At 49.6% G+C, this 22,908-nt stretch overlaps 10 protein-coding genes across 10 annotated transcripts; 5 read left to right on the forward strand and 5 right to left on the reverse strand.

The window, feature by feature from the left end:
- Position 1: 1 nt before the first annotated feature.
- MPK1 (Mitogen-activated protein kinase) lies at positions 2-2,571 on the reverse strand. The gene is made up of 5 exons (XM_018278692.2): positions 2,295-2,571; positions 2,094-2,226; positions 1,978-2,044; positions 1,609-1,923; positions 2-1,559 (listed from the first exon to the last, which is right to left on the reverse strand). Exons 1-5 carry the CDS (start codon positions 2,411-2,413, stop codon positions 934-936), a joined length of 1,260 nt encoding a protein of 419 aa, XP_018126132.1. The 5' UTR covers positions 2,414-2,571; the 3' UTR covers positions 2-933.
- Positions 2,572-2,861: 290 nt separating this feature from the next.
- On the reverse strand, positions 2,862-4,975 carry VE01_09279 (uncharacterized protein). The gene is made up of 3 exons (XM_018278693.2): positions 4,466-4,975; positions 3,999-4,418; positions 2,862-3,948 (listed from the first exon to the last, which is right to left on the reverse strand). The coding sequence occupies exons 1-3, from the start codon at positions 4,846-4,848 to the stop codon at positions 3,321-3,323; spliced, it is 1,431 nt and encodes a 476-aa protein (XP_018126131.1). The 5' UTR covers positions 4,849-4,975; the 3' UTR covers positions 2,862-3,320.
- A 136-nt stretch (positions 4,976-5,111) lies between these two features.
- Positions 5,112-6,582, forward strand: VE01_09280 (uncharacterized protein). Its single transcript, XM_018278694.2, has one exon. It carries the CDS (start codon positions 5,519-5,521, stop codon positions 6,308-6,310), a length of 792 nt encoding a protein of 263 aa, XP_018126122.1. The 5' UTR covers positions 5,112-5,518; the 3' UTR covers positions 6,311-6,582.
- Positions 6,583-7,122: 540 nt separating this feature from the next.
- Positions 7,123-8,076, forward strand: VE01_09281 (uncharacterized protein; the record flags this gene model as incomplete). Its single annotated transcript, XM_018278695.1, has 1 exon — positions 7,123-8,076. One exon carries the CDS (start codon positions 7,123-7,125, stop codon positions 8,074-8,076), a length of 954 nt encoding a protein of 317 aa, XP_018126123.1.
- Positions 8,077-8,405: 329 nt separating this feature from the next.
- Positions 8,406-10,831, forward strand: DPB2 (DNA-directed DNA polymerase epsilon, subunit B). The gene has a single exon (XM_018278696.2). It carries the CDS (start codon positions 8,467-8,469, stop codon positions 10,651-10,653), a length of 2,187 nt encoding a protein of 728 aa, XP_018126124.1. The 5' UTR covers positions 8,406-8,466; the 3' UTR covers positions 10,654-10,831.
- VE01_09283 (uncharacterized protein) lies at positions 10,780-14,483 on the reverse strand. The gene is made up of 3 exons (XM_018278697.2): positions 14,161-14,483; positions 12,372-14,094; positions 10,780-12,314 (listed from the first exon to the last, which is right to left on the reverse strand). Exons 1-3 carry the CDS (start codon positions 14,311-14,313, stop codon positions 10,927-10,929), a joined length of 3,264 nt encoding a protein of 1,087 aa, XP_018126164.1. The 5' UTR covers positions 14,314-14,483; the 3' UTR covers positions 10,780-10,926.
- Positions 14,484-15,154: 671 nt separating this feature from the next.
- Positions 15,155-17,306, reverse strand: VE01_09284 (uncharacterized protein; the record flags this gene model as incomplete). Its single annotated transcript, XM_018278698.1, has 3 exons — positions 15,155-15,708; positions 16,183-17,236; positions 17,289-17,306. The coding sequence occupies 3 exons, from the start codon at positions 17,304-17,306 to the stop codon at positions 15,155-15,157; spliced, it is 1,626 nt and encodes a 541-aa protein (XP_018126163.1).
- Positions 17,307-17,718: 412 nt separating this feature from the next.
- VE01_09285 (uncharacterized protein) lies at positions 17,719-18,454 on the reverse strand (the record flags this gene model as incomplete). Its single annotated transcript, XM_018278699.1, has 3 exons — positions 17,719-17,844; positions 17,892-18,202; positions 18,253-18,454. 3 exons carry the CDS (start codon positions 18,452-18,454, stop codon positions 17,719-17,721), a joined length of 639 nt encoding a protein of 212 aa, XP_018126166.1.
- A 408-nt stretch (positions 18,455-18,862) lies between these two features.
- VE01_09286 (uncharacterized protein) lies at positions 18,863-20,307 on the forward strand (the record flags this gene model as incomplete). The annotated part of the gene is made up of 4 exons (XM_018278700.1): positions 18,863-18,974; positions 19,063-19,309; positions 19,358-19,779; positions 19,829-20,307. The coding sequence occupies 4 exons, from the start codon at positions 18,863-18,865 to the stop codon at positions 20,305-20,307; spliced, it is 1,260 nt and encodes a 419-aa protein (XP_018126156.1).
- Positions 20,308-20,773: 466 nt separating this feature from the next.
- Positions 20,774-22,377, forward strand: VE01_09287 (uncharacterized protein; the record flags this gene model as incomplete). The annotated part of the gene is made up of 6 exons (XM_018278701.1): positions 20,774-20,779; positions 20,863-21,129; positions 21,182-21,610; positions 21,659-22,015; positions 22,061-22,157; positions 22,217-22,377. The coding sequence occupies 6 exons, from the start codon at positions 20,774-20,776 to the stop codon at positions 22,375-22,377; spliced, it is 1,317 nt and encodes a 438-aa protein (XP_018126165.1).
- Positions 22,378-22,908: the final 531 nt, after the last annotated feature.

The raw sequence follows: 22,908 nt of genomic DNA on the forward strand, positions 1-22,908 counted from the left end.
AGCTCCCTCCCAACCAACACCTCCCCTCTCACAACCTCCGTCCCACCCCTCGCGCCAAACACCTCCGCGGGTATCTCAGCTCCATAACGATCCCGCGCCCTTCGTGGCTCCCTCCAGCTTACTTGCACAATCGTGTGTTACCGCAAAATAAATGGTTTGCACCCCCATGACGCCGTGTCTCCAACACGCCGCCGCTGCCATGTAGTGCGCAGAGTTCCAACACGCGCACACAGCGTGACACGAAGGTCCAACGGCCCCCACGTGAATCCGGCCGCCATTCGGCCGTCGTTGGACCGCTACCATCTCTCATCTCAGATCCTCCAACAAAGAATACTAACAAATGGAACTACCTCCTTGCTTGAAGGAGCTTATTTTCTTTTCATTTTTCTTTAAGAGAGGGGGTCTTGAACGTGGTGTCAGATTAAAGATCGTCTGGGTTTCCCGAGTTGTGGGTGAGACATTGGGGCAGCAAGGGATGTGCAGATCTGCCTACATCGCTGATCCCGGACACATGCTGACACGCCGCGCATATGTGATGGTATGTATGGTTTGTCGGTATGGGGGATAAATATGCAACCTAATCAGCCACCGCCGAAGCCGGTGAGCTGGGTATCAGGAATGTGTCCAAAAAATGGGCTGGATAAAATGTATGTAAGGAAAATACAATCTTTTTGTCTCCTTTCCTACTCTTGTGATAGCTAGCACTCCTTGTTTCTTTCCAACTTTCCAACTCCGCTCATATCGCTTCTTCCTAGATTTTTTATCTCAAAATAAATAAAAGCAAATTTCTCGCACGCTCTGCATTCATTAGGAGAATTAAACAAAATCAAATCCCCCCACTCCTCCCTCACAACATCCAACCCATCTCCAACTCGTAAATCTCGTCTAAAGACAGGACTATATCCATATCCCCCTATATGGCACCTGCCAAATCTACCCATGCATAGCATCAAGCCCATACTGCAACTCCTGCTCCAACCCCGCCTGCTGCCCTCCATACCCCGCCTCCTGCGGCCTCGGGTCCTCAGCACCCCACGCGCCACCCTGCTGCGGCATCGGGACCTGCCCCGCCTGCGCGGACCCACCACCATGCTGCGTCGCAGGCTGAACACGTACCTGGGCGCGGAACATCGCGACCTCATCGAGGATTAACTTGCGCAGCTCCCCTACGTCCTCCACGACCTCAAAGTCGAAGTTGAACGTCGTCGGGCACCCAGGTTCGTCGGACGCGTCGTGCCAGATGTGCAGGTACGGGTGCTCGAGGGCCGTCTCGACGGAGATGCGGGAGGAGGGGTCGAAGGCGAGCATGTGGTTGAGCAGATCCAGAGCGTCGGGGTTGGCGTTGGGGAAGAGGTGAGAGAACTGGCGCTTGGCCATGAAGGGGAGGTTGCGCACGTACTCCTGGGCGCGGGGGGAGCCGATGCGCGAGAGGGTTTCCTCGTTGGGGGTTCCGAGGATGTGGAGAATTTGGTTGAGCTGGTCGACGTAGTCGCGGCCCTTGAAGAAGGGGCGGCCGCCGAGGAGCTCGGCGAGAATGCAGCCTACGGACCATACATCAACTGGGAGGGGTTAGCGGTGGTAATATGTAAGGGTGGTATTAACACATACTGGCTTTGGTGTAGCTCTGGAACGAGAGCATAATCTCTGGAGCACGGTACCATCTTGTAGCAACGTATTCCGTCATGTACCCAGCGTTCTCCTCGGGGTCAACAGAGAAACCTCTCGCGAGGCCGAAATCGCAAATCTTCAGCTCGCAATCGGCATTGACGAGCAGGTTTCCAGGCTTCAAGTCACGGTGAAGGACATTGGCCGAGTGGATGTATTTCAGTCCGCACAGAATCTGGTAGATAAAGGACTGGAAGTGGGCGTCGGTGAGGGGTTGCCCGGACCGGATAATGGCCGCGAGATCGCATTCCATTAACTCTGTATGCCAACGTCAGTATCGAGGAATGTTTGCTTTAAGTTTTATATGCTGACCTTCGTATAAGTACGTCTCGTTGAAGTTATCGGGTCGCGGGATATCCATGTCATAAAGGCATGTTATCTGTCCTCGTCAGCAAGGCTCTCTGGAGTCGTGGGTAATGTATATGTACGTTGCGATGCCCTCTGAAGTGCTGGAGCAGCTTAATCTCGCGCAACGCGCGCTTCGCCAAGATCTTTTTGCTGAAAACATTTGTGACCTTCTTGATCGCAACGCCTTCGTTTGTTTGTTGGTTCGTCGCCGCGCTGTTGGGCACATGTCAGCATCTATCTGTACCAGCTGCCGAGTTGACAGAATGGAGTGATATACGGACCATACAATACCATAAGCTCCCTGGCCCAGTTCCTTCGTCACGACGTATCTCTCATCGACAATGAAGTCCTGGTTGAAGACCTTGAAGGTCTTGCGACCCTGTAATCCGAGGTCTGCCATGGTTGGGAGGAGTTGGTTGTAGTTAAGTGCGGGGCTGTAGTCGAGCGAGTACTACGAGGCGTTCTTCGGAAGACGACAAGTACTTTTAAACGGCAGGTATCTCGAAATATACCAGCTGAAGAGCCTTTCTTGGGAGATGGGGCTCTGGAAATTTTGAGGGTGGTGGCTTTGTTTGAAAGACTGTCGAGCTGTAGGCGCGCGACTAGAGGGGTGTGTGGCAAGCTCGAATGAGACGAGCGGGGTGACTGATGCTTGTCAGACGGAGCGAAGGGGTGTCTCAAGAAGACACCACTGCACGAAGTCTAGGTCATGTAAATCACCGCAAATATTGGTTTCAAGTAGAGTAAAAGGACGCGAATATGTGTGTAAACGTGTATAAATGAGGATATATATAAAAAATCGAGCGATAGAACAGTAAATACACAGTAAATACAGTATTTACAGCAAGAGGGGTCTATGATGATTTGAGGGTCAGCTCTGATCGGGAGTGACCCGTGGTGGGGCAAAAGTTTGAGGTACGGGTACATCTTTCAGGGTGCCACTTACACCACTGAATCCTTTGGTTACGCGACACTCCAATCAGTTCTTCCCGTCGCCATCTGCCGCTATCCAGTACGTAAGGTAGGGCTGAGACACATCAGCTTTCCCCTTAAAAGGCCGCTCTTGGGGTCCGAATGTGAAACTCTTCTTTTCAGCTGACGAGGCTATCCAAATCATTTGTAGGAAAATATGGGCGACATGAGCGACACGAGCGACCAACGGTAACGTCGATCCACTGTGCGCCATCTATATTGTTGGAGCCAACGGCCTGATGGTATTCATTTTTTCTCCACGGGCGACATCTCTATGTACTGTACTTTCACCCGGCTACATCATCATTCATAAATTTCACCATGTTGTGTTTCCCTCATGCTTGCTGCTTCTCCTTCTCCTTCGCTGCCTTCTTGTCCGCAATCATCTTTTCCTTGGCCAGTTTCTTCTCCTGGTTCTTGGTGAGTTTCGGTACGCCATCAACCGACTCGCCAGCAGCTGCAGACGACCCCTCAGCTGGAGCGGCGGCTGCAATGGGGTTTGGGTTGCCTGTCCACTCCAGCGGCCTGATTGCCATGTAACTGTCAATCACAGCGTCATCGATAACCGAGCGACGCTCCTGGAAGCCCAACACATACTTCTCCAGCTCGGCAATGCATAGCGCCTTCAGCTCTCCTGTTAGCAGCTCCCCCTTTTGATACGCAATCTTAATCCTCTCTAGCTCTTCATCATCCTCAAGGAAGAACGTCAGGTACTGGTATGCAACGTCCATATCGGTGTCGCCTCCCTGCTCACGATGCTCCGCTTCCGAAACCTTGCCGCCCGAGAACGCGTATTTGTTGACCTTGGTCTTGATCTGCTTTGGTGTATCCTTCATGAAGATCGCGCTTGTATCAACACTTGCGCTCATCTTCGTGCCAGGGCCCTGCAGGGCATCGAGGAACCTAGCGTGTATGAGGGACGGCTTTGCGAAGTGGAGGCGAGAGGCCACATCTCGTGTTAAACTATCACAGTAAGTATGGGGTTTGGTTCGCAGTGATGAGGATAAACCAACCGGAAGTATGGATCCTGATCAATGGCGCAGGGGATCAAGCACGGAATCTGATGGGTCTTTGTCTCATCAGTTCCGAAGATGTGTGGGAACGAGGATGCGAATGAAGTGGCACCCTGCACTGCACCGAAGTGAATCTTGCCGATGCACGAGCTGTCGTTGAATCCAAAAACTGCGCGAGCAACATTCAATGTGACATGCTTCGATATGCGAGTAACATTGCGGTAAAAGGCTCCTCCCATGTAGTCATAATCGCTGAAGATAAACGTCTTCTTCTTGTCGAATCCTACGGCGATAATATCCGCCGCATTGGTTCTAGTGTATGATTGGACTTCTTCTATCGTGCGCTTCTCGGAGAAGAGGTATTTCTCGTCGTCTGTCATCATAATAATAAGAGGCACTTGGAAGACATCCTGTAACCATCTTATAGGGTTTAGCATTTACGCAACGGGCAATGGCGGGGTACTTACTTTGTAAACTCAAAGGGAACAGTGTGACCAATGTGCATGCTATCACTGCTAGGGCCTCGTCCAGTATACAAGAAGAAGGGCTCGCCGCGCTCATATCGGTCAAGAATGAGGTTCAGATCTCTGTGACTGAAGACAATCCCTCTCCTCATGAAGCGATGTGGCTTGTGCCCCGTCACTTTCTCAAATCTCTCGAGTATCCCATCATCCGCCAACAGTTTTGTGCCAAACTCCTCGACCAAACTCAAATAGTTGATAGCCTTCGTTATTCCATCAGCTCCCACCTCGCCCTTCACGTTCCAAGGATCGATTTGCTGTTTGTTCGCGTGGGTTGGGGGCAGCACCGCAGCGATTTCGGGAGAAGTTGGTGCTTCGGCTTCGGCCATTTCGTACAGTCGCAATTATGCAAAATTGACCTAGAGTAAATTTTGCAGTAGTATTTGCAGTTGTTCGTATTCGTTCAGCCGGCTTTGAGGGGATTTTCTGGACTTGTGGTGCCTTTCGTGGGATAAATGGAGGGGTTCAATATGACTCTTGTAACAAATCGGGCAGAATTTTAGTTGGGTAGGCGGTAAATCACATGACGTCAAGGTTCCTGTCAGATGCTAGAGATGCCGATCCGCCAGCCGTTGAGATGCTAAGTAGTGAGCTCATGACTATCAATAACATATTTTCTATCTTTTTGAAACTCTTCAATAGCCTTATCATCGTGTTGCATATATTTATTGTACTTTTTATTGTATTTTCCCCTCACACGCTCTTGACGCGGGATTGCCGTTCTTGTACTGGCTCAATCAAGCGAATCCGGGGTAAGGCTAGTTACAGTAAATCCGACTGGCCGAACGAATGTCACGCAGCCCAGCATCCGGAAGTCCAGGAAGAATTCTGTGAGCTCACCTACCAAAACGTCACCCTATAAACGGCTTGCCCCCTCCTCCCAAACCACCACCACCACCCACCTTGCATCTCCACGGCATCTCATCCTTGGAATCTATATTCCCAAGCCACCAATTCGCTTCTCAATGTACTACTAAACCGCTCCTTACCACCGCCGCAATGGTAAAATTCTACGACACCGACTTCACGTACGACTACTCCTTCCCCGCCGTCGCCCTCGCCTACTTCCTTCGATACCCAAACCCGTACAGCACACATGTCCTCTCCAGCGATGTGATCGACCGCCATGTCGACCCCGAGACCGGCCGGCTGAGCACAACCCGCATCCACCTCAAGCGCTCGCGCCTACCTCCCGCTATCCTCAAGCTCCTCCCCAAGTCCGTCCAGGGCAATGTCGCTGGCGGCTCCAGCTCATCCTATATCCTCGAAACTAGCACCGTCGATGCGAAGGAAGGGTGGATGCAGACCGAGTCCCGAAACCTAGACTGGACGGGCATCCTGAGCGTGGTAGAGAAACAAGTGTATACGCGGCAGACGTCTGGCGAAAAGGTCGCCCTGGATGATATGCAGTCAGGCACGACGGCCGTGGCTACCTCGATTAAATTCCGATCTCGGCTGGGCGAGAGACTGAGGGCTAGGGCTGAGGCACGGAGAGCGGAGGCGGATGAGGTGAATGCGAATCTGGATGAGGAGCCGAAGAAGGGCTTCCTTGCCAGCTGGTCGACGGCTGGCATTCAGCGAAGTATCGAGGCTATTGCTAGTCGGAGGACGATTGATAGTCAGGGAAAGAGCAAGATGGGAATGACGATTGTGTTGGAACGACTACGAAATGGAGGGTTGATGGGAGGGCTGGAGGGAATGAGACGCGACCGGGAGGCGCTGTTTAGCGGAGACGCCGCTGTGAAACGCGCGTGGAAGGACGAGAAGCACCAAGTTGAAAAGGAGGAGTGAGCAAGGTGCAGCCCCTCGTGGGCTGGGCCAATGTCGAAGGCCAACCTCGCCAGTGTAAGAACGGGAAGGGAGGTGTCTGATGACACCAATGTTACAGTACGGGTGTGCATGATTGGGGGCACCTTGTAAATATATGTTTTGGCTATGGCATGGATGGGATCTCGAAGCGCAGGCGTCTGGGATTAGTCATGCTTTTTAACGACCGTTCTCCTATTCTGCATTTTGTTTTACAAAGCTACTCTCTCATTAAGGGTGGGATCGAGTTTGGGGCTCTTCAATAATCTAAAATAAAAAGATATTACTATGAACTTCAGCTGTTGGCTCTCTTTGTGGTGGTATTTGAGAGTGCTAAGCAACCTCCGTTGATGGGTATGAGCATGGTATTATTCATGGCATCAAGTTGACGGCACCATTCCCATTCAGCGATTCCAATTCAACCGTGTCTCACAAATGACGAGGATGTCCCCATCTGTGAATCCTGACTTCCCATAGTGCCAAATAGTGTTAGCAAAGTTAATAGATATCAAAGACATAGAAGTAGGCTAAGTTTTAACCAAGGCTTTCAGCAAAGCAACCAAATCCTCTTTGAAGCAAAGCCCATTCACTGTCTCCTAGCTGTGAACACCAAAGCATCCGTCATTGCTTCAGCTCTGAGGGCACAGTTCTTGGTGTGTTGGTCACACTCAGAGATGATTATGCAGGATTCACAGGCCTGTATATGCATCATTCCCACACGGGCCCGGATTGCTCTGTGAAATAACTCTTAGTCCCGCTCATGTCAGCGAAATCGCGACCCGGCTGGTTGCTTTACAATGAGTAGCTTAAAAGCCTCTGCCAAACATTTCATAGTACCCAAAGATTTCCTCTATTGCATCGACTTCTTCGCCCAACCCAAGAACCGGCAGCCCCCCACCCCAACCAACCATGCCGCTCCAAAACTGAGAATGACAATGGACGCGGTTTCTGCTGTTGAAACAGAACACAGGACAGAGGATATGGTGCTGAGATGGCTTGATGAACTGCCTGACAAGTTTTCACGCATCCCTGGAGATTCAAAATCGAAAGTTCGTGCATTGCAACTGGAAAAATTGGAAAGAGAGAGAGATATGGCATACCGTATGATACTGGCACAACAGTCGCAGCCGCACTTCAACAACACGGAGCGGATGACGGTAATGAAATTTGGAGTTGAAGAGTACCTGAGACTTATCGAGCCAGATCGGCAACGATTCCTCGAGGAGTTGGCTGCTGAGAGCAAGGAAGTGAAAGGACAAAAGCACAAAAGCGATACCAAAGAGCAGCCAAACTTTCTTCCGGCAGAACATTTCGAGAAGACCCTGAATGATCCACGAAGCAGAGAGTATATGGAGACAAGAGAATCATTTCCACCTTGGGCGGATCCTTCACCTTCGTATGGCCCCCCTCCCCCGATTCCGCCACGGTCGATGTTGCGGCCGAGTGTAGCGACATTCTCTGAGACAGCTCCAGGAACCATTCAGCACGCTGAGCTTCTCAATGCCAGTTCTTCCCAATACTCATCAGTGGTGGATGTACTACCGAGAGAATCAACGGCCAATGGTAGGAGTGGTGGCGCGAGGGATTCGGAGTTAGGGACTCGGAGAGACAATCCTGGGCTCATGGCTGAGTTGAGACTTGGAATGGAAAGACGCAGACAGAGGGAGAGAGCGATAGACGATGACTTGGAGAAGGAATGTGAGCCGGAGACCAGTATCAGCAAGGTGTGGGCGTTGAAGCTGTGGAAGTAGGAGAGTAGCTGGGTGGAAGACGGTATGGAAACTGTATGGAGATGCACGATGGCATAGAACTTAACTTGGAACACTATGGTTGTTACTGCCAAATCAAAATTTCGGTGTCGATATTAGAAGTTTCGTTCTCCAGTTCTAGCAAATGCGAATATTGTCCATGCGTACTCGTGAGTATATTGAAGTTGTTCTTTATAACTCGTGTTGATAGTGGACGGAATAGAACCGCTCCCGTTCGTTTGACAGGAGGGGATCCAGCCCTGCGGGGTTCAGGCGATACGCGTTAATGACCAAAACGCGTCTCCCAAGGCGAACCTCGAATTTACGCGACATGCACCATAATTGCACAACGTCGCCGGTCATTTTGTGCCTGCAAAAGCGCACCACATCACAATGAGGCGATTTACTGAGAAAGAGAACCCGATCCCTTCATCCTCCCCAGCTTTTAGCACTCCGCACCATCCAATTCGCGGCGGATTAGACTCTCCGATACCCAGCATCCTCCCGATCGAGCTTCCAATTGCCATACTTCGCCCAGTCGCATTCCGAGTTCTGACGAAAAAACATGGGCTTACCATTACATCGTCGGCTTTACAGAAGCTCACTACGTTTATTGGGAGGAACTGTGGTTCAAAATGGAGAGAGGGACTCGCGGAAGCGGTGCTGAACTTTGTTGCTCAGCATTGCAAGGACACAGGACGGGTTATTATAGATGCGCCTGACGATCAGGAATACCTGGGGACGATTTTCAAAGAGCTTTCGGGACGGATGAAGGGTGGCAGGATCACCCATGAGCTTAGGATAGATGGCCCAAATCCTGCCCGCGGACTTGCCAAACCTGGGGATACGGCGGGAAACTTGAGCGACATACGAAGTCATATAAAAGTGGTAGGGGCTCGAGAGCAACCACGGCTACTCTACAACTTCAAGACGAAGCACTTCGACAAAATCAATACGAGAGCCTCGTTACTTCCCTCAACCGCGAGCAAGACACAGCTCTTCCGAAACCGTTACAACATAATCCACCAGCGTCTTCTTCGCACCGAGTCCTTTCAAGTCCCAACAGCGAACCGCGCGCCTACGTTGCATAGAAGCTCCTCCTCTATGATCACAGCCCAGCAGACACACAGATTAACTCCTATAGCCAACCTCCTTGGCAGATCTGGCTCGCCGCATCTCCTCCTCGGCCTCTTAACCATTTCCCCAACTGGCACCCTCGCGCTGTCCGATCTCACCGGCTCCATAAGCCTCGACCTAACCCATGCCCAGATGGCCGAGCCAGACGCAACCTGGTTTATTCCAGGCATGATCGTTCTTGTTGACGGTATATACGAAGATGAAGATCTCACGACTGGCTCCGTCCTTGGTGGTGGAGGTGGGATCGGAGGCACCGTAGGTGGAAAGTTCATTGGAACGATGGTGGGGACACCAATAGCAGAGAAACGACACATCACACTGGGCACGGTAGGGGAAGGTGAAGGGGGCGATATCACCACCGGCGGCGGCTTTGGATGGGTTGATTTCCTCGGCGTCGGCAGCGAAAGGGAAAGGGGCCAGAGCATGCGAGAGCTGGAGTCTCGAATATTCTCACCTCCCCCACCTCCTCCGCTTTTCGACTCTCAATCTCAGCCAGAAACACAACCAGCCGCCGCCGCCGCCCCTGTCCCGAATCGTGGCCACATCGCCATCCTCGGAGACCTCAATCTCGACAATCCACACACCGTCACTGCCCTCGCCAAGGTGCTCTCCGTCTACTCTCTCCTACCTCTCGAATCCCTCCCTATGACTTTCATTCTCCTCGGAAATTTCATTTCTCAGCCCTCCCTCGCCCTCTCAGCCACAGGGCCCGTCGAATACAAGGAATACTTCGATATCCTCGCCGCCACTCTCTCCAATTTCCCAGTGCTTCTGTCGAACTGCACATTTGTATTCGTACCCGGCGACCATGATGCGTGGAACTCTTCCTTTTCCGCTGGTGCCGCGGGACCACTCCCGTATGATCCGGTGCCCTCAATATTCACCACGAGAGTACACAAGGCGTTTGTGACCGCCAACTCGGAAGCGAAAAAGGATGCAGGTGCCAATGCACCCCCAAGAGTTGATGGTGAGGCGATATGGACGTCAAATCCTGCACGACTGTGTCTCTTTGGGCCTACACATGAGATGGTGCTCTTCCGCGACGACATCTCAAGTCGTTTCCGACGACACGCGATCCGAACCGCCTCCGCACCTGTGCCCGAAGATCCGGAGCTCGATATCGATGCTGAAACTCAAGAAGATCCGTCCATACACGCGGCTAGGAAACTTACACAAACCCTCTTAGATCAGGGACATCTGTCGCCATTCAGACTAACTGATCGCCCGGTCCTGTGGGATTATGCTGGTGCGCTGCAGTTGTATCCGCTACCGAGCGCGTTGGTGGTGTGTGATGCTGAGGCAAATGCATTTGTAGAGAAGTATGAGGGGTGCTGTGTTATGAATCCGGGGAGGCTGACAGGGGGCGGGAAGAGGAATATGGCTAGCTGGGTTGAATATGATATCAAGGAAAGGACGGCTAGGGTGAGAGAGGTGGGATATTAGTCCGCGTGGTACAGGTCGCGGTTGTGAGTACTTTGGGCGCGATACAGGTGAACTGGTGTTGTGGAGGGATAGGATCACGATAGGAGTCATATATGAATGACATGAATGCTGGATATATAGTTGCATAGCGCCGCGTTACGGTCCATAAATGATACATAATAAATCTACAATCCGTTTACCGGCTTAACTTCTCGTTCATCTATTATTACCTATCCACACACGAGCCAATTACCAAAGCTACTCGCCCACCCTGTATCCAAACCAGCGCCGTGGTTACCACCGACTTTCGTCTAGAACGCCAAATAAGCTCTCAATCTCCTTTTCAACCTTCTCAATCTCCTCAGCCAGTTGGCCCGTCACCAGCGCATATGCATACAGCAAGGCGTAATCCTCATCCTTCGCCACAGCCATCCATTCCTCCCTCTCACATCCTCCCTCTCTCACACCTTCAGCATTCCGGTCTTCTTCCGACTTATCCTTTATCGCCCCAACCCCAACCTCACAACTTCTAAATTTATAAATCCGACTCAGCAGCCGGTCTCTCGGACTCCTCATGCTAGGCATAGCATCATTAACCGCAACAGGGTATTCCAACATCAAACTACTCGCCATCACCTGAAAGAGATGGCAAATACGCCCACACAATTCTTTTCTTTCCTCAACCGTAAACCGCAGCAGCGCAATCTCCCCAGGAGACGCCACGAGGTTCTGCGCAATTACAGCATTCATTGAGTGGAAAGCCTCCAGCATCCTCCTCGTGCTCTCCATAATACGCGCAAATGGCGCTGACTTGAAGGGGCCGCGGAGTTCGAATTCACCCTTCGCTGACGCCCGCAACGAGTCTAGGTGTTTCAGTTGCGCTTGTAGCGCGAATTCGTCAGTCAAGTTCATGTAACTGGCGTGAATGTCTGAGGATAAGATCGCGGAGAGCGGATCGCGCTTCCAGATCAGACCCATGCGCAGCCAGAGTGTTGATAGGCCCTCTTTGAAGTGTGAGCGTGCGGAGTAGGGCCAGATGACGCGGACGATGAATAAACCCCAAAGACAGCCGCACGCGACTGAGGCGACACGATGAAGTGCAATCTCCGTGATGATTGGGTTGACGCCGCCTTCGTCGTCGTCGTCTTCTCCCTGGCGGATGCTGAGAGAGTAGGCATATAGAGCGGAGAGGTTGTAGGTGAGCAGGATGAAGCGTCCAAAGGGCCCTCTACCTTCAACTACAATAATGTAGAAGCCGCCGAGGCAGACAAGCCACCCACAAAATCCCAAGGCATACGGATTGCCCTGGCACATAACCCAAATGATTATAGCAATTCCGGCACCGATCAAGGTGCCGCTAGTACGGGCCATGGCGGTTGTGTTTGAGGTGCCGGTTGTAATAGAGCACACCAGCATGTATGACAGAAGACCCCATTCGCCACGCCAAAACTGGTAGAAAGGTCGTGTGGCCGGAATGAAGGCAAACATAGCCCATAAGGCGGCACCGACTCCAACTTTAATTGCATAGCGGATATCTTCACGTTCGAGGAACGCAGCCGCTTGGTATAACCGGCGCGAGAGCGATCGTTTCGGAATCCGACGCACCTTTGGTATTGCTAAGTTTGCCTTTTTGATCTTTCTTGTATAGAAAATATCGTTGCTGTTCTGGGCGAGATCAGATTCTAGGATGCTGTCAGTACCATTCCACGTTATTCCGGTATCAAATGTTTAAAACATACCTGCATCTCGTTCCTCGGTTTTCCACGACCAGAACTTCACCCAGTTCCAAGACCTTTTCTGCGGCCCTTGTAATTCTTCCTTGAGCTCTTCAAGGACTTCTAGATACTTTTGGATTCCTTCAGCAAAATCTTGGAGACAAAAACTGTAATGCCCACAACTGGCTGCCACCTCCTCAAAATCTGCCTCGACGCTCTTCTCCCTCTCTGGGTCTTTTGCTCTGTACAGCTGTGCCAACGCCTCTTCGCGAGCTTTCCTATACATATCCAATGCGTCGCTAAGACTAAGCAGAAAGTTTTCATTGATAACAATCTTGAACTCCGGTCCAGGACCAAATGGCAGCTCGTCGAGGATCTGTTGCATCGTAAACACTAATGACTTCATCGAAGGTCCGAGATGCCTCAAAAACCGTGCAAAAATATCACTTGGTGTACGAATGGCCATCAAATCAGTAGCGTCCGAGTCCATGGTGCCAGTTCGTTCAAAGCTAGGTCGCGATGAGGACTCTTCCCTTCCGCTATCCTCTTCAGCAGCTTCTTCAATGGCCGTTAAAGAATTGAATCGTTCCAGTTTCATTCTCGTAGTCCCCGTTATCGTGCCATAGCTGGCCATCCCGTGAGGCTTCTTGGGGCTCATAATCCCAGTATTGCCATTGGGGAACGTTTCCTGGAGAAGAGTGAACTGGGTCGTGGCAGCACTTCGAAGTCCACCGATATCTTGAGCCAGTCTCTCCATGCAGTTCACGATTTTTCTTTCGACGCGGTACTGATCCTCCGTACCAAGGAAGTAATGCTCTGCCTTTGCTTCCCTTAGATTCTTCGACAACGCCGTGAACTCTGAAGTATACCGTTTCGTAGCAGCTCGAAATGCCGACGACTTCAGTTCATCGTCGGAGCCTTGCAAGAAGCTCGTGGTGATAGTTGTGAGCAGGGCAGAAATTGCAAATGTAGTATCAATCATACTCTGCCTCAGGTCTTGTCTAGCAGAAATAGGCCAAAATACCAAATTAACAATGGTCGTTATGATCATCGCCATAATCAGCATTTTCATGACTTGTGTAATCTTGTCATCAGAGAAAATCCCAGTCTGAACCGCGTTCTCCTTTGTTATAACCGTTATGATAGCCAAACTCGCCAGACTGCAAGCTACACCGACCAAAGGCGATCCCATTCTCTGTTTTATCCATCCAACTAGCCCGAGGCCGCCTCCAACAAAGATGATGAGCACGAGTGTGTAGCCCAGCTCTATGAGTTCGAATTGTGTCTCGCAGAGCACCGATACCGCCATTGATGCCACAGATATAAAAGCGGCATACAGGAATGCAATGGTTCCCAGCATGACCGCCTCGACCATGGACCCTCCCGAGCGCGCCGGGTGGAAATACACCACGATTGTCGCAACCAAATGCTTCCCATCTCCGCGACCCAAGAAGTTGTACAAAAGCGGTACAAACGTTGCCATACAGGCAATCACATATGCTATCGAGCATTTGATCACCCCCCTCCCTTGTCTCGTCTGGAGCCATTTCCACAGGTCTTTGGCAGAGGCTTTCGTGCATTCGAAGGCCCTTGTAAAATTTCCCGTAGATATGTGCCTGTGGAATGGCAAAAGGGACGCCGTTTGATCCGTATCCAGCGGTCCATCGAAATTGGCAGAGTTTCGAAGGGTAAAATGGCGTCTCACACGCTCTCGCGTGCTCGGAATTATGAATGTCGCATTTCGAAACTATCGAGTTCTTGTCAGTGCCCCTCGCCCACCGCCATCAAGGTAATCCTGGGACAGGTATCTTACGCTGCGCCTCGAGATCTTTCGAGACTTCCGAATTAGAGGCGTAGAAGGTCCGGCGGGAGCGGCTTGCGGACTCATACTGAAGAGAACATTGCCGGTGAACTCTTCGTGGTTGCTTGATGCGCAATCGTTGTTTTCCTGGCTCCGCTCAGACATTGCTGGATTACATTACGTAGCTTCGACCCCAGATTCTTGGCGGGCGGACCCTCCCGTTTCCCGCTGGAACCACACTGCAAGCTATCCCCAGCCACAGCTCGTGTGATGAACTGTCTCGTGAAGGAAACAAATGGAGGTGTACAAGGCCGTTGTTATGTGCCTTTCTTTTTAAGCAATTTGTAGTGGTCTGCCTACTTGTCTCGCGCAAAAGTCTATAGAGGGGAGACGGAACTTAAACGCACGTGCTAATAGCTGATCTGAAAGGTGGTACAACACAACCTTGTTTTTTAACTTGTCTGTGGTTTGGTCTCGAGTTGAAGGTGAGGGGTTCATATAGAAATAATAGTTATGTGAGAGTGTTATAGTAAGTAGAGACGTAATGGTACACTCGCTTTTAGTACGGTGCCGCCTACCGAACTGGCAATGTATCATGATATAATAGAACCTTAAAACAGCAGTAAATATAGTAGAAATAGGAACTTCAATTCTGCTGTGATCTATAGTGAAATGTGACAGACAGAGAAACCCATTACCTGTTTTGCGTTTTGCGTGTTCCTGTTTCCTGACATCTTTCTTTAATATTACTTGCTATTTATTTATTACCCAAATAAAATAAAACAGTTAACGAAAAAAAGTATTAAATTTAGTTATCAATAGTGTCAACTAAACTAAGATAAATAATAGTTTAAACAGGGCCATCATCAGCTAATTTTGCCTGCAAAATACCAATCGTGGTGCCCTCCGGATCCCCCGGACTCATGGTCCTCCAAACGCCAGCCAATATATACCCATCCCGCTTTCCCATTATACCTGCTCATCTTCATATCACTACAACCCCCTATTAATTATTGGCCCTCTCACTGGGGATCAACTCATATCCTCCCTCAAGAGGCAAGAGATAGCTCGCAACGCCCACTCCACCAGCCGTGCACAGCACGACAGCCCAGCTGACCGTCCCCATAACCCAGCTCTGCCCCAACTCCCACCCAGGGAAGAACCTCTCATCATAATCCAACAGATACGCAATCATCGCTGTGCTCGCCACCTGCCCAAGCACCACCACTCCCATCAAGCCCACCAGCACCTTCCATCCCTCCGCCCGTTTTTGTAGGCCACCTGCAAGTATAATACCGAATGTGATGAGTGTGACGATTTCAAGGATACCAGTAAACGACATCAAGAAAGCCGCGGAGCGCCAGATGGTGCAGAAATTGGGTCCATCTGAAAAGGGCGCGAGGCAGTCTGTCGAGGACGGGAAGGGGCGGCATGAGTTGGTGAGGGAGCTGCAGGCGCGATGGAGGCCGTATGTTATCCTGAGACGATCATCTGGACTGATTGGCGAATCGATTGTAAGCCAGTTAGGCAGGAATATGGAGGTTAATGTCAGGACGGTTGCTGGATGGTTGTTAGTATGTGCGGATGGATGTGGGGGTGTTCTCGAGGTGGGGAGGGAGGGGACGAACCGCCGAGGAACGCGACGAGCGCGATGGAATACACGAGAACCCGTGCCATGAGTAATGTTTGCCTGGTGTGTTTGATGGATGTGGTTTTATTCTTGCCTTGCCTCGTGCAAATGGTTGATGGTCTGGATACATATGCTCGCTTTTGGATGTGTGATGTTAATGTGGTTACCTGGAGGGCTACGTAATCGCTTATCGGCGGGGCTGTGTCATATGTGGTGGCACGTATCAGGCTTTCTGAGTTGTTCACGAAGACTTCTAATATTACATGTAGCACAATAATAACGCTACTTTCTACTAGATAGCAAGCAGCCTATTTCGCTTCTTCGTTTCATATACATTACAAGTCCATATCATAGGCCACGTCAATTAAGTACCTTCCAAGTGGCACTCACCCCCCATCTCACACCATCAACATCGACCTCCCAAGCAGGTCCCTTAACACCAACCACCTTTCCCACTGCCGCTTGTTCTCCCTTTCTAATGCCCTCACTCATTCCCTCCTCTCCTCCCAGCATCATACGAATCGGGTATACACCCCCCCCCTCATAACTGTTGCTGCCCACCCGACGACCCCTGACAAGAGTCATCCCAGCCCCATAGCCTCCTGTAACTTCATCCACCGCAATCTTGATCTTCCATCCATCTTCTCGAACAGGATTCCTGGCACTCCTCGCCGCCTGACTTTCACGGTCGACAAGCCAGCCTCTAACCTCCGCAGCCAGGCCTCCGGCCAAGAATTTCTGCCCCCTCCGTCGCGGGGAGAAATGCTCTGGGAGAGGCTCCACAGCTGCTTCGCGTTCTTCGTCCGGAGGTTTGAAGCGTGGTGGTCGGAGGAAAGCATCGGCGGATTCAATAGGAGCAGGTGTGGACGAAGTGGGCTTCGAAGGTGTCGAGAGGACGAAGCGCGGAGCACTGGGAGGAGGGCGATAAGCTGGAGGAGGTGGTGACGACAAAGTTGGCGGCTCCATAGCGAGCAGATCTTCAAAGTCATCATCCATTCCATGACCATGCTTCTGTTGGTCAAGCTCTTCATCCTCATCCTCGAAGTCAACATTGGTATCGCCATAATTTCCACCATCGCAAGGCTGGGAGCTGAGAATCGGTTCCAAGCTCAGCCTCCTCCGTTTCAATGCCGGGCTTTGAAAGGCTACCTCTTCATCATCCTCCCATGTCTGTGAGTGTAAATCCGCATATGCCGCTCGACGCCTTTCATTTAATCTTGCCACGTGATCATCCTGCTCATCGTCCTTTCCACGATGTCCGCTCACCCCCATGCTGGCAGCCGTATTAAATCGAGGCGTGTTCACAGCATGCTGAGATCCAATAATTCCTGCGCCCTGCGAGGCTGCAAAAGAGAATCTCGGTGTGGCCTTAAACTGAGGCGCGCTGGACTGGGGTGCATGTTGGCTTGAGGCGGGCCGGCTAGGGTTCTTTATGACGAAGCGGTGAGGCGATGGTGTCTTCACAGTCTATTAGCTACATTATATGCCTCTGGAAAATGGCGTGGCTCACCACCGGTGGTGGAGACATTGGTCTACATGGCTCCGAGGTATGAGTAAATTTGGAGAGTATCGCGCGTCTCACTGTGTTGGGGCACGTCCAAGGCGGTGGACAAGGGCAGAACTTTGGCTGGTCAATGGAAAGCGAATGACGAGGTTGGTCAAACTGCACTTTAACAAACAACTTTTAAATGCCTTTCTTGAAAATTTAAGAGTAGCTTTAAAATAGTCTCCGAATGAAGGAATAGGTAAAAACCCATTCCCCCACCTCCCGACGAGTTACTACAAACAATTGGAACAAAGGTGAACTCTATGATGGAATGAGCTTCTGTAGAATTCACGGAGCTAATATTTAGGTTCGCTTTTTGTTTCCCACCTCCACATTTGATAATTTCGAGAAGAAGAGAAATGTTGTGAGATTTTTAATCCCTCGGACCTAACATTTAGCAGTAAGGTAGTAATGGATTTGAACAACTTCCCGCAATAAATGCCTGACTCGTTTTAGTAACGTCCGTCATAAACAGTTGTGCTGAGGGGTCCAAGATATGATCAATAACATGCACAATCCCCTAAAAGTATGTTAGCGATGGTTATTTTATGAAATCGTTTTTCTTACATTCGTGACGGGAAGATTCGCATCAGTAACAATCGAAACATCGTTGAGCACCAGCTGGCCCCCGACAATTTGAGTCCCGACATATAAGAAACTACCCGTTTGGATGCGAGTTGACGATGTGTTAAACGCCGAGGTTTTAAGCTGCGTGTTCGGGATATAATGGTGCTGGATTAGGTTGCCCAGCCACCATTTGCCCTTTGGTGTTGCGACAAACGTGGAGTAGTAAGCTCCGGTATTGTTGAATGCTGTATTTGATGGTGCAAAGAACGTATAGGACCAAGTTGCCTGGGAATCGAAGGCTTGAAGAAACCCTTGGTTGGAATTAGGCCTCTATTCTCGCTGGGAAAAAGACACGGCATACCTCCACATTCTGCTAAAACGCCTGCAAGAGAAGTAAGGTCATCCCTCGATTTTATAAAGTCTAGCAGAGTCGTAACATTTGAGTTTTTAGGTGGGACATAAGTTCCCTCTGGCACCGTGGCATAAGTGAGAGGCTCACGATCGATGCGATCACACAGCCCAAGAGCAGTGAGAACGATCACAGAGAAGATACAAAGCTTCATCTTTTGCAGTTTTTATATTAGTTGTGAGAACAGAAGTAAGTGAACTGCGTTTATTATTGATTTGACAGTGGAATAGTGCTACCAATAAACCGATCCAGCAACGGCCCAGAGCAGCAGTACACTATTCTAAAGAGAATCAGACTTAGAATTGCTTTTTCGGATGTGCCCCGGCATTCTTTGCGGTAAATACTGCAATAGTTTGATATAATGTCCTCGCACCGGATAATGGGCAAGGTTAGGTGCGGCAGGCCGCTGTAATGCCTCAAGACCCATGGAATTTGTCCGATACTTTCTCCGGGATCGTTGGATAGCCCCGTCTCGGGTTTTGGGAAGCAACGAAACCGTGAATTAAATAAAATCGACGGAGAGTAATATATGGCAGAGGACTGACCTATTCTTGTGCAAAAGATGGCTTTCCCAGAGAGTAAACTAAAAATGCTGAAAAATATCACCGTCATTGCTTTGGTCGCTTTCGGCAGTCCTTGCCTTGGAAAGATTAGTTCTGCAAAACCACAGATGGGTCAGTCTTACTTTGAGCTTGTCTCGCCGATTACCATTTTGTCATCCAAGCCAAATCCTTAGAAGCTTGCTAATGTGTGACTTAAAAGGATGGAACACGTGGAATACCTTTAAGTCTCATATAAATCAGAGTCTCATTGAAAATACTGCTTCAACTCTAGTTTCCACGGGACTAGCGCGAGCAGGATATGAATATGTAGTCATCGATGAAGGATGGCAAGCTTATACTAGGGATGCAAATGGTCGCCAACAAGCCAATTCAACCACCTTCCCATCTGGAATATCGGGAGTCGCAAAATACATCCATAAATTAAGTCTCAAGGTTGGTATTTATAGGTAAACCACTTCCATTCTGGCATAATAGAAATGTACTTAATTAAACAGTGATGCCGGTATATATGACTGCGGATTCTTCCCAGGCAGTTATGGCTACGAAGAGCTTGATGCAAAGACATATGCTTCTTGGGGAGTAGACTACCTCAAATATGATAACTGCGGAGGCTTTCAGGCCAATACCCTCTCTGCCCAGGAACGCTTCACGATAATGGGAAACTCTCTCAAGAACTCCGGCAGAGACATATTTTACTCCCTTTGCCAGTGGGGCAATCAGTTTCCCTGGTTTTGGGCAGACCAGTTCAGCGATTCGTACCGCATGTCTGGCGATATAACGTCTTCATTTGCAGCTGACAAGAGCGGTGTTTGTAAGACTGCGTATTGCCTTAATACCGGGTATGCGGGTGTTAGTGTTTTGACCATGATTCGAAAGATGAGAGAGATTTCTGGATTTCAGGCTCCTGGGTCTTGGGGTATGCACACCTTTCCAAGTTTCTTGGGCAAAAATTTGACAATTTCCAGCTGATATGGACATGCTCGAGATTGGAACCGGCACCATGACCGAGTTTGAAGAACAAACGCATTTCTCATTTTGGGCAGCTCTCAAGTCACCACTTATCATCGGCGCCGACATAACTACAATTTCTAAGTCCTCGCTTGCAATTCTTCTCAATAAGGACGCCATTGCTATATCTCAAGATAATGCTGGAGTTGCGGCTTCGTACCTGCCGGATCTGTCTATCGAAGGTTCTGTTCAGATATGGGCTGGTCCACTAAGCACTGGAAACTCCAAATATGTAATCCTAGCTTTGAACGAAGGGCAGTCTGGAGTAAATATCACGATTCCGCTGAATGGCATCTTCAAGCCAGAGAATCTCGGGGCCCGTTACAAGGCCAGGGACGTATGGGACAGGAAGAACCTCGGAACCATCGAAAGCGACATCACCTTGACGAATGTTTCTAGTCATCAGACCAAATTGCTAGTGCTCTCGAGAGAATAATTTTTAAATAATACCTAGTTTATCGCACTGGCCAGTACACTATGCTTTCCGGCCTTTTAGTCCTGTGATGGTATCTTGACATCCTTGAGTATCTTTAATTGCACCGGCCGAGGTCCGCCAGATCGCCCGGGAATTTATTGTCGACGATTCTCGTTAATCACTCGAATTGAGATGCGGAGTTACTGTGAGTAATAAGCCTGCAAGTTTAATAATACCCCTGCCATATACATACCGTATTTCAACTGCACACCTCATGCTCATTTTAGAGAAGGAGAAGGGCTAGGTCCGACTCCGCTTTACAGCTCCCGTCACCCGCATATGTTTGGAGTCCTCCATTGGAAGCTTCAATGAATTTCTTAATTATAATATCTAGATTACTTCTAGAGAATTCCCACTCTTCGTTCTGAAATTGGATAATAGGTCTGTAATACACGGCTTTATTAACTACCTATCAACGGATATCATCATGAAGGTATGCCTTTCTGCACAATCAACAAGTGCTTCGTCATATTTCATTGCGTTTACAAAGAAGCTCTTTTTCTAATTCGGTTTTAGATTTTCGAGTTCATTGTTGCACTGTCGTTCTTGGCGGATAACGTTGCAGGAACCGGTGGGCTGAATGGCCTCCCAGTCCTTAATGGACCCATCAACCCAGTCAGCAATGTCCAGGGGATGAAGAAAGGGCTCGGCGAATTTGTTCATCCCGGACTGTGGCATACGCATGATGATTTGGAGCGTATCAGACTTGGTGTTAGCAAGGGACAAGATCCGTGGAAGAGTGCATATGCTAATTTCAGTCTTGACTCGTACTCCCAAGCTTCAGTGAGTTGGCTGTATCAACCTTCAATTATGTGGCTGCTAACACGCCACAAAGTATGTGATGCAAGGACCTAAACAAGTTCTCTGTCGAGGGCGTTGCAGTAACTATACGACCTTCACAAACGACGCCCGTGCTGCATACCAGAACGCACTGATGTGGTACATTACTAAGAACCAGAGTCACTGGGAACGGTCTACTACCATCTTAGATGCATGGGGAACAAACCTTACGGACATCATTGGTACTGATACCTCGCTATTGGTTGCTTTGGAAGGAGATATTTTTGTGAACGCAGCGGAGATCATGAGGTGGGAAGGAAACTGGGTCGAAAAGGGTGCGGCAGCTTCTGGTGGATCAGGATTCTCTAACCAACTGTACTGGCTGTTTGCAAGACAGTCAATCATAATTGGACAAGCCAATTATGGATTGGCAAGCATCAAGGCTCTTCTTTCTTTTGCAGTCTACCTCGATGATATATCGATGGTAAAAATGTACATTTCTCTCAGAAGGCACGAAACTGACCCTTTATAGTATAACTACGCATTGAACGCGTATCAAAACGATCCTTGCGGAGGGTTGTATGGCAACTACCATCCGAAAACTGGACAGGGCTCTGAAACTGGGAGAGACCAAGGCCATGCTGTCACTGGGCTTGGGTGGGCAGCTTACGCAGCGAGGGTGATTCAATCCCAAGGAGTAGACGTCTACTCTGTGGGAGACAATCTACTTCTCAAGGCCGCTGAATATGCGGCGAAATTTAACCTTAACAACGACGTGCCATTTGATCCCAAGTTCTATCGATGCGAGGCTATCTTGATTAATGGGCCATGGGCCAAGCCCTCAAACATCAGTCGTGGAATTAGCGCGACTAGCCCAAACGTATGGGATGTGAGTAGCCCCTTACCGACAAGAGAATATAATTTAATATTGCAGATCATCTACTATCAATATGTTGTTAAGAGAGGTCTCAAAGCACCATGGACTACTAAGGCAAAACAAGCAAAGGACGCTGTTGGAGGAGAACAACGGCGTAAGTATTTGAAATTTTCCTTTGCAAGTATGAACACAGCTGACACTGTCAATTTTTAGCAACTGGAAGCGGTCTCAGTGATCAGCCTAGCTGGGGAGAATTGATTTGGTCATATCCCGGACAAGGCAAGTTCAACAACGACAATGATCGGACAATCTGGGGGGGTGGAGTTATTGGCCCGGATGGGAACGGAAACATCAACGCTGTCAAACTAGTTTAAAATATAATCTTTTAAAGTTTGAACTTGTTGTCCTTAAAAATGTGAACCGTGAGAAAAATATGACGAAAGATTCGGTTCGAGAATCCTATAGCAAAGGCGTGGATTAGAACTGGCAGGGCAGCACTCATGCTTGGTCGACTAAATAACCTTTAGGCGCAAGAACTGCTAGCATACATGTATCTGAAAAAAACTAAACAAGCATTTATCAATCGGCGTTTGTAGAGCCAACCCTTACATTCTATGCGGAGAAAAGTAAATCCAAATCCTATGGTAGTGTGCTTTCATATTCGCATTGGCATTGGCCCTTGAGATCGTCGGCCATGGCCTGTGCGCAGAACCGGCGCTCTTCCCGGTACTTCCCCCGGCGCCCGGAGAGGAGATGGCCCCTTAGTCGGCCAAGGAACATCGCGACCTTCATTGATAGAAGGTAGGTAAATCGAGCAATCACTAATGCCGGGCGAGGTAGTCGGAAACCTTCCGTGTAATTATCCCTTGGTCCGACGGTCCGATTACTCCGAGTGAGCATTGTGT

Source organism: Pseudogymnoascus verrucosus (genome assembly GCF_001662655.1).
Source record: "Pseudogymnoascus verrucosus strain UAMH 10579 unplaced genomic scaffold scaffold_63, whole genome shotgun sequence".
NCBI classification, from domain to species: domain Eukaryota; kingdom Fungi; phylum Ascomycota; class Leotiomycetes; order Thelebolales; family Thelebolaceae; genus Pseudogymnoascus; species Pseudogymnoascus verrucosus.

What these genes read in the sequence shown, in the direction of transcription:
- VE01_09280 (XM_018278694.2), top strand. Translation starts at nt 5,519, where the DNA reads ATGGTAAAATTCTACGACACCGACTTCACGTACGACTACTCCTTCCCC.
- DPB2 (XM_018278696.2), top strand. Translation starts at nt 8,467, where the DNA reads ATGAGGCGATTTACTGAGAAAGAGAACCCGATCCCTTCATCCTCCCCA.
- VE01_09279 (XM_018278693.2), bottom strand. Translation starts at nt 4,848, where the DNA reads ATGGCCGAAGCCGAAGCACCAACTTCTCCCGAAATCGCTGCGGTGCTG. An exon ending in GTTCCCTTTGAGTTTACAAA is followed by an intron (nt 4,419 to 4,465) that starts GTAAGTACCCCG and finishes AAACCCTATAAG; the next exon opens with ATGGTTACAGGATGTCTTCC. An exon ending in GATCAGGATCCATACTTCCG is followed by an intron (nt 3,949 to 3,998) that starts GTTGGTTTATCC and finishes TTACTGTGATAG; the next exon opens with TTTAACACGAGATGTGGCCT.
- VE01_09283 (XM_018278697.2), bottom strand. Translation starts at nt 14,313, where the DNA reads ATGTCTGAGCGGAGCCAGGAAAACAACGATTGCGCATCAAGCAACCAC. An exon ending in GAAAGATCTCGAGGCGCAGC is followed by an intron (nt 14,095 to 14,160) that starts GTAAGATACCTG and finishes AGAACTCGATAG; the next exon opens with TTTCGAAATGCGACATTCAT. An exon ending in AACCGAGGAACGAGATGCAG is followed by an intron (nt 12,315 to 12,371) that starts GTATGTTTTAAA and finishes ACAGCATCCTAG; the next exon opens with AATCTGATCTCGCCCAGAAC.
- MPK1 (XM_018278692.2), bottom strand. Translation starts at nt 2,413, where the DNA reads ATGGCAGACCTCGGATTACAGGGTCGCAAGACCTTCAAGGTCTTCAAC. An exon ending in ACTTCAGAGGGCATCGCAAC is followed by an intron (nt 2,045 to 2,093) that starts GTACATATACAT and finishes TGACGAGGACAG; the next exon opens with ATAACATGCCTTTATGACAT. An exon ending in CCAGAGCTACACCAAAGCCA is followed by an intron (nt 1,560 to 1,608) that starts GTATGTGTTAAT and finishes AACCCCTCCCAG; the next exon opens with TTGATGTATGGTCCGTAGGC.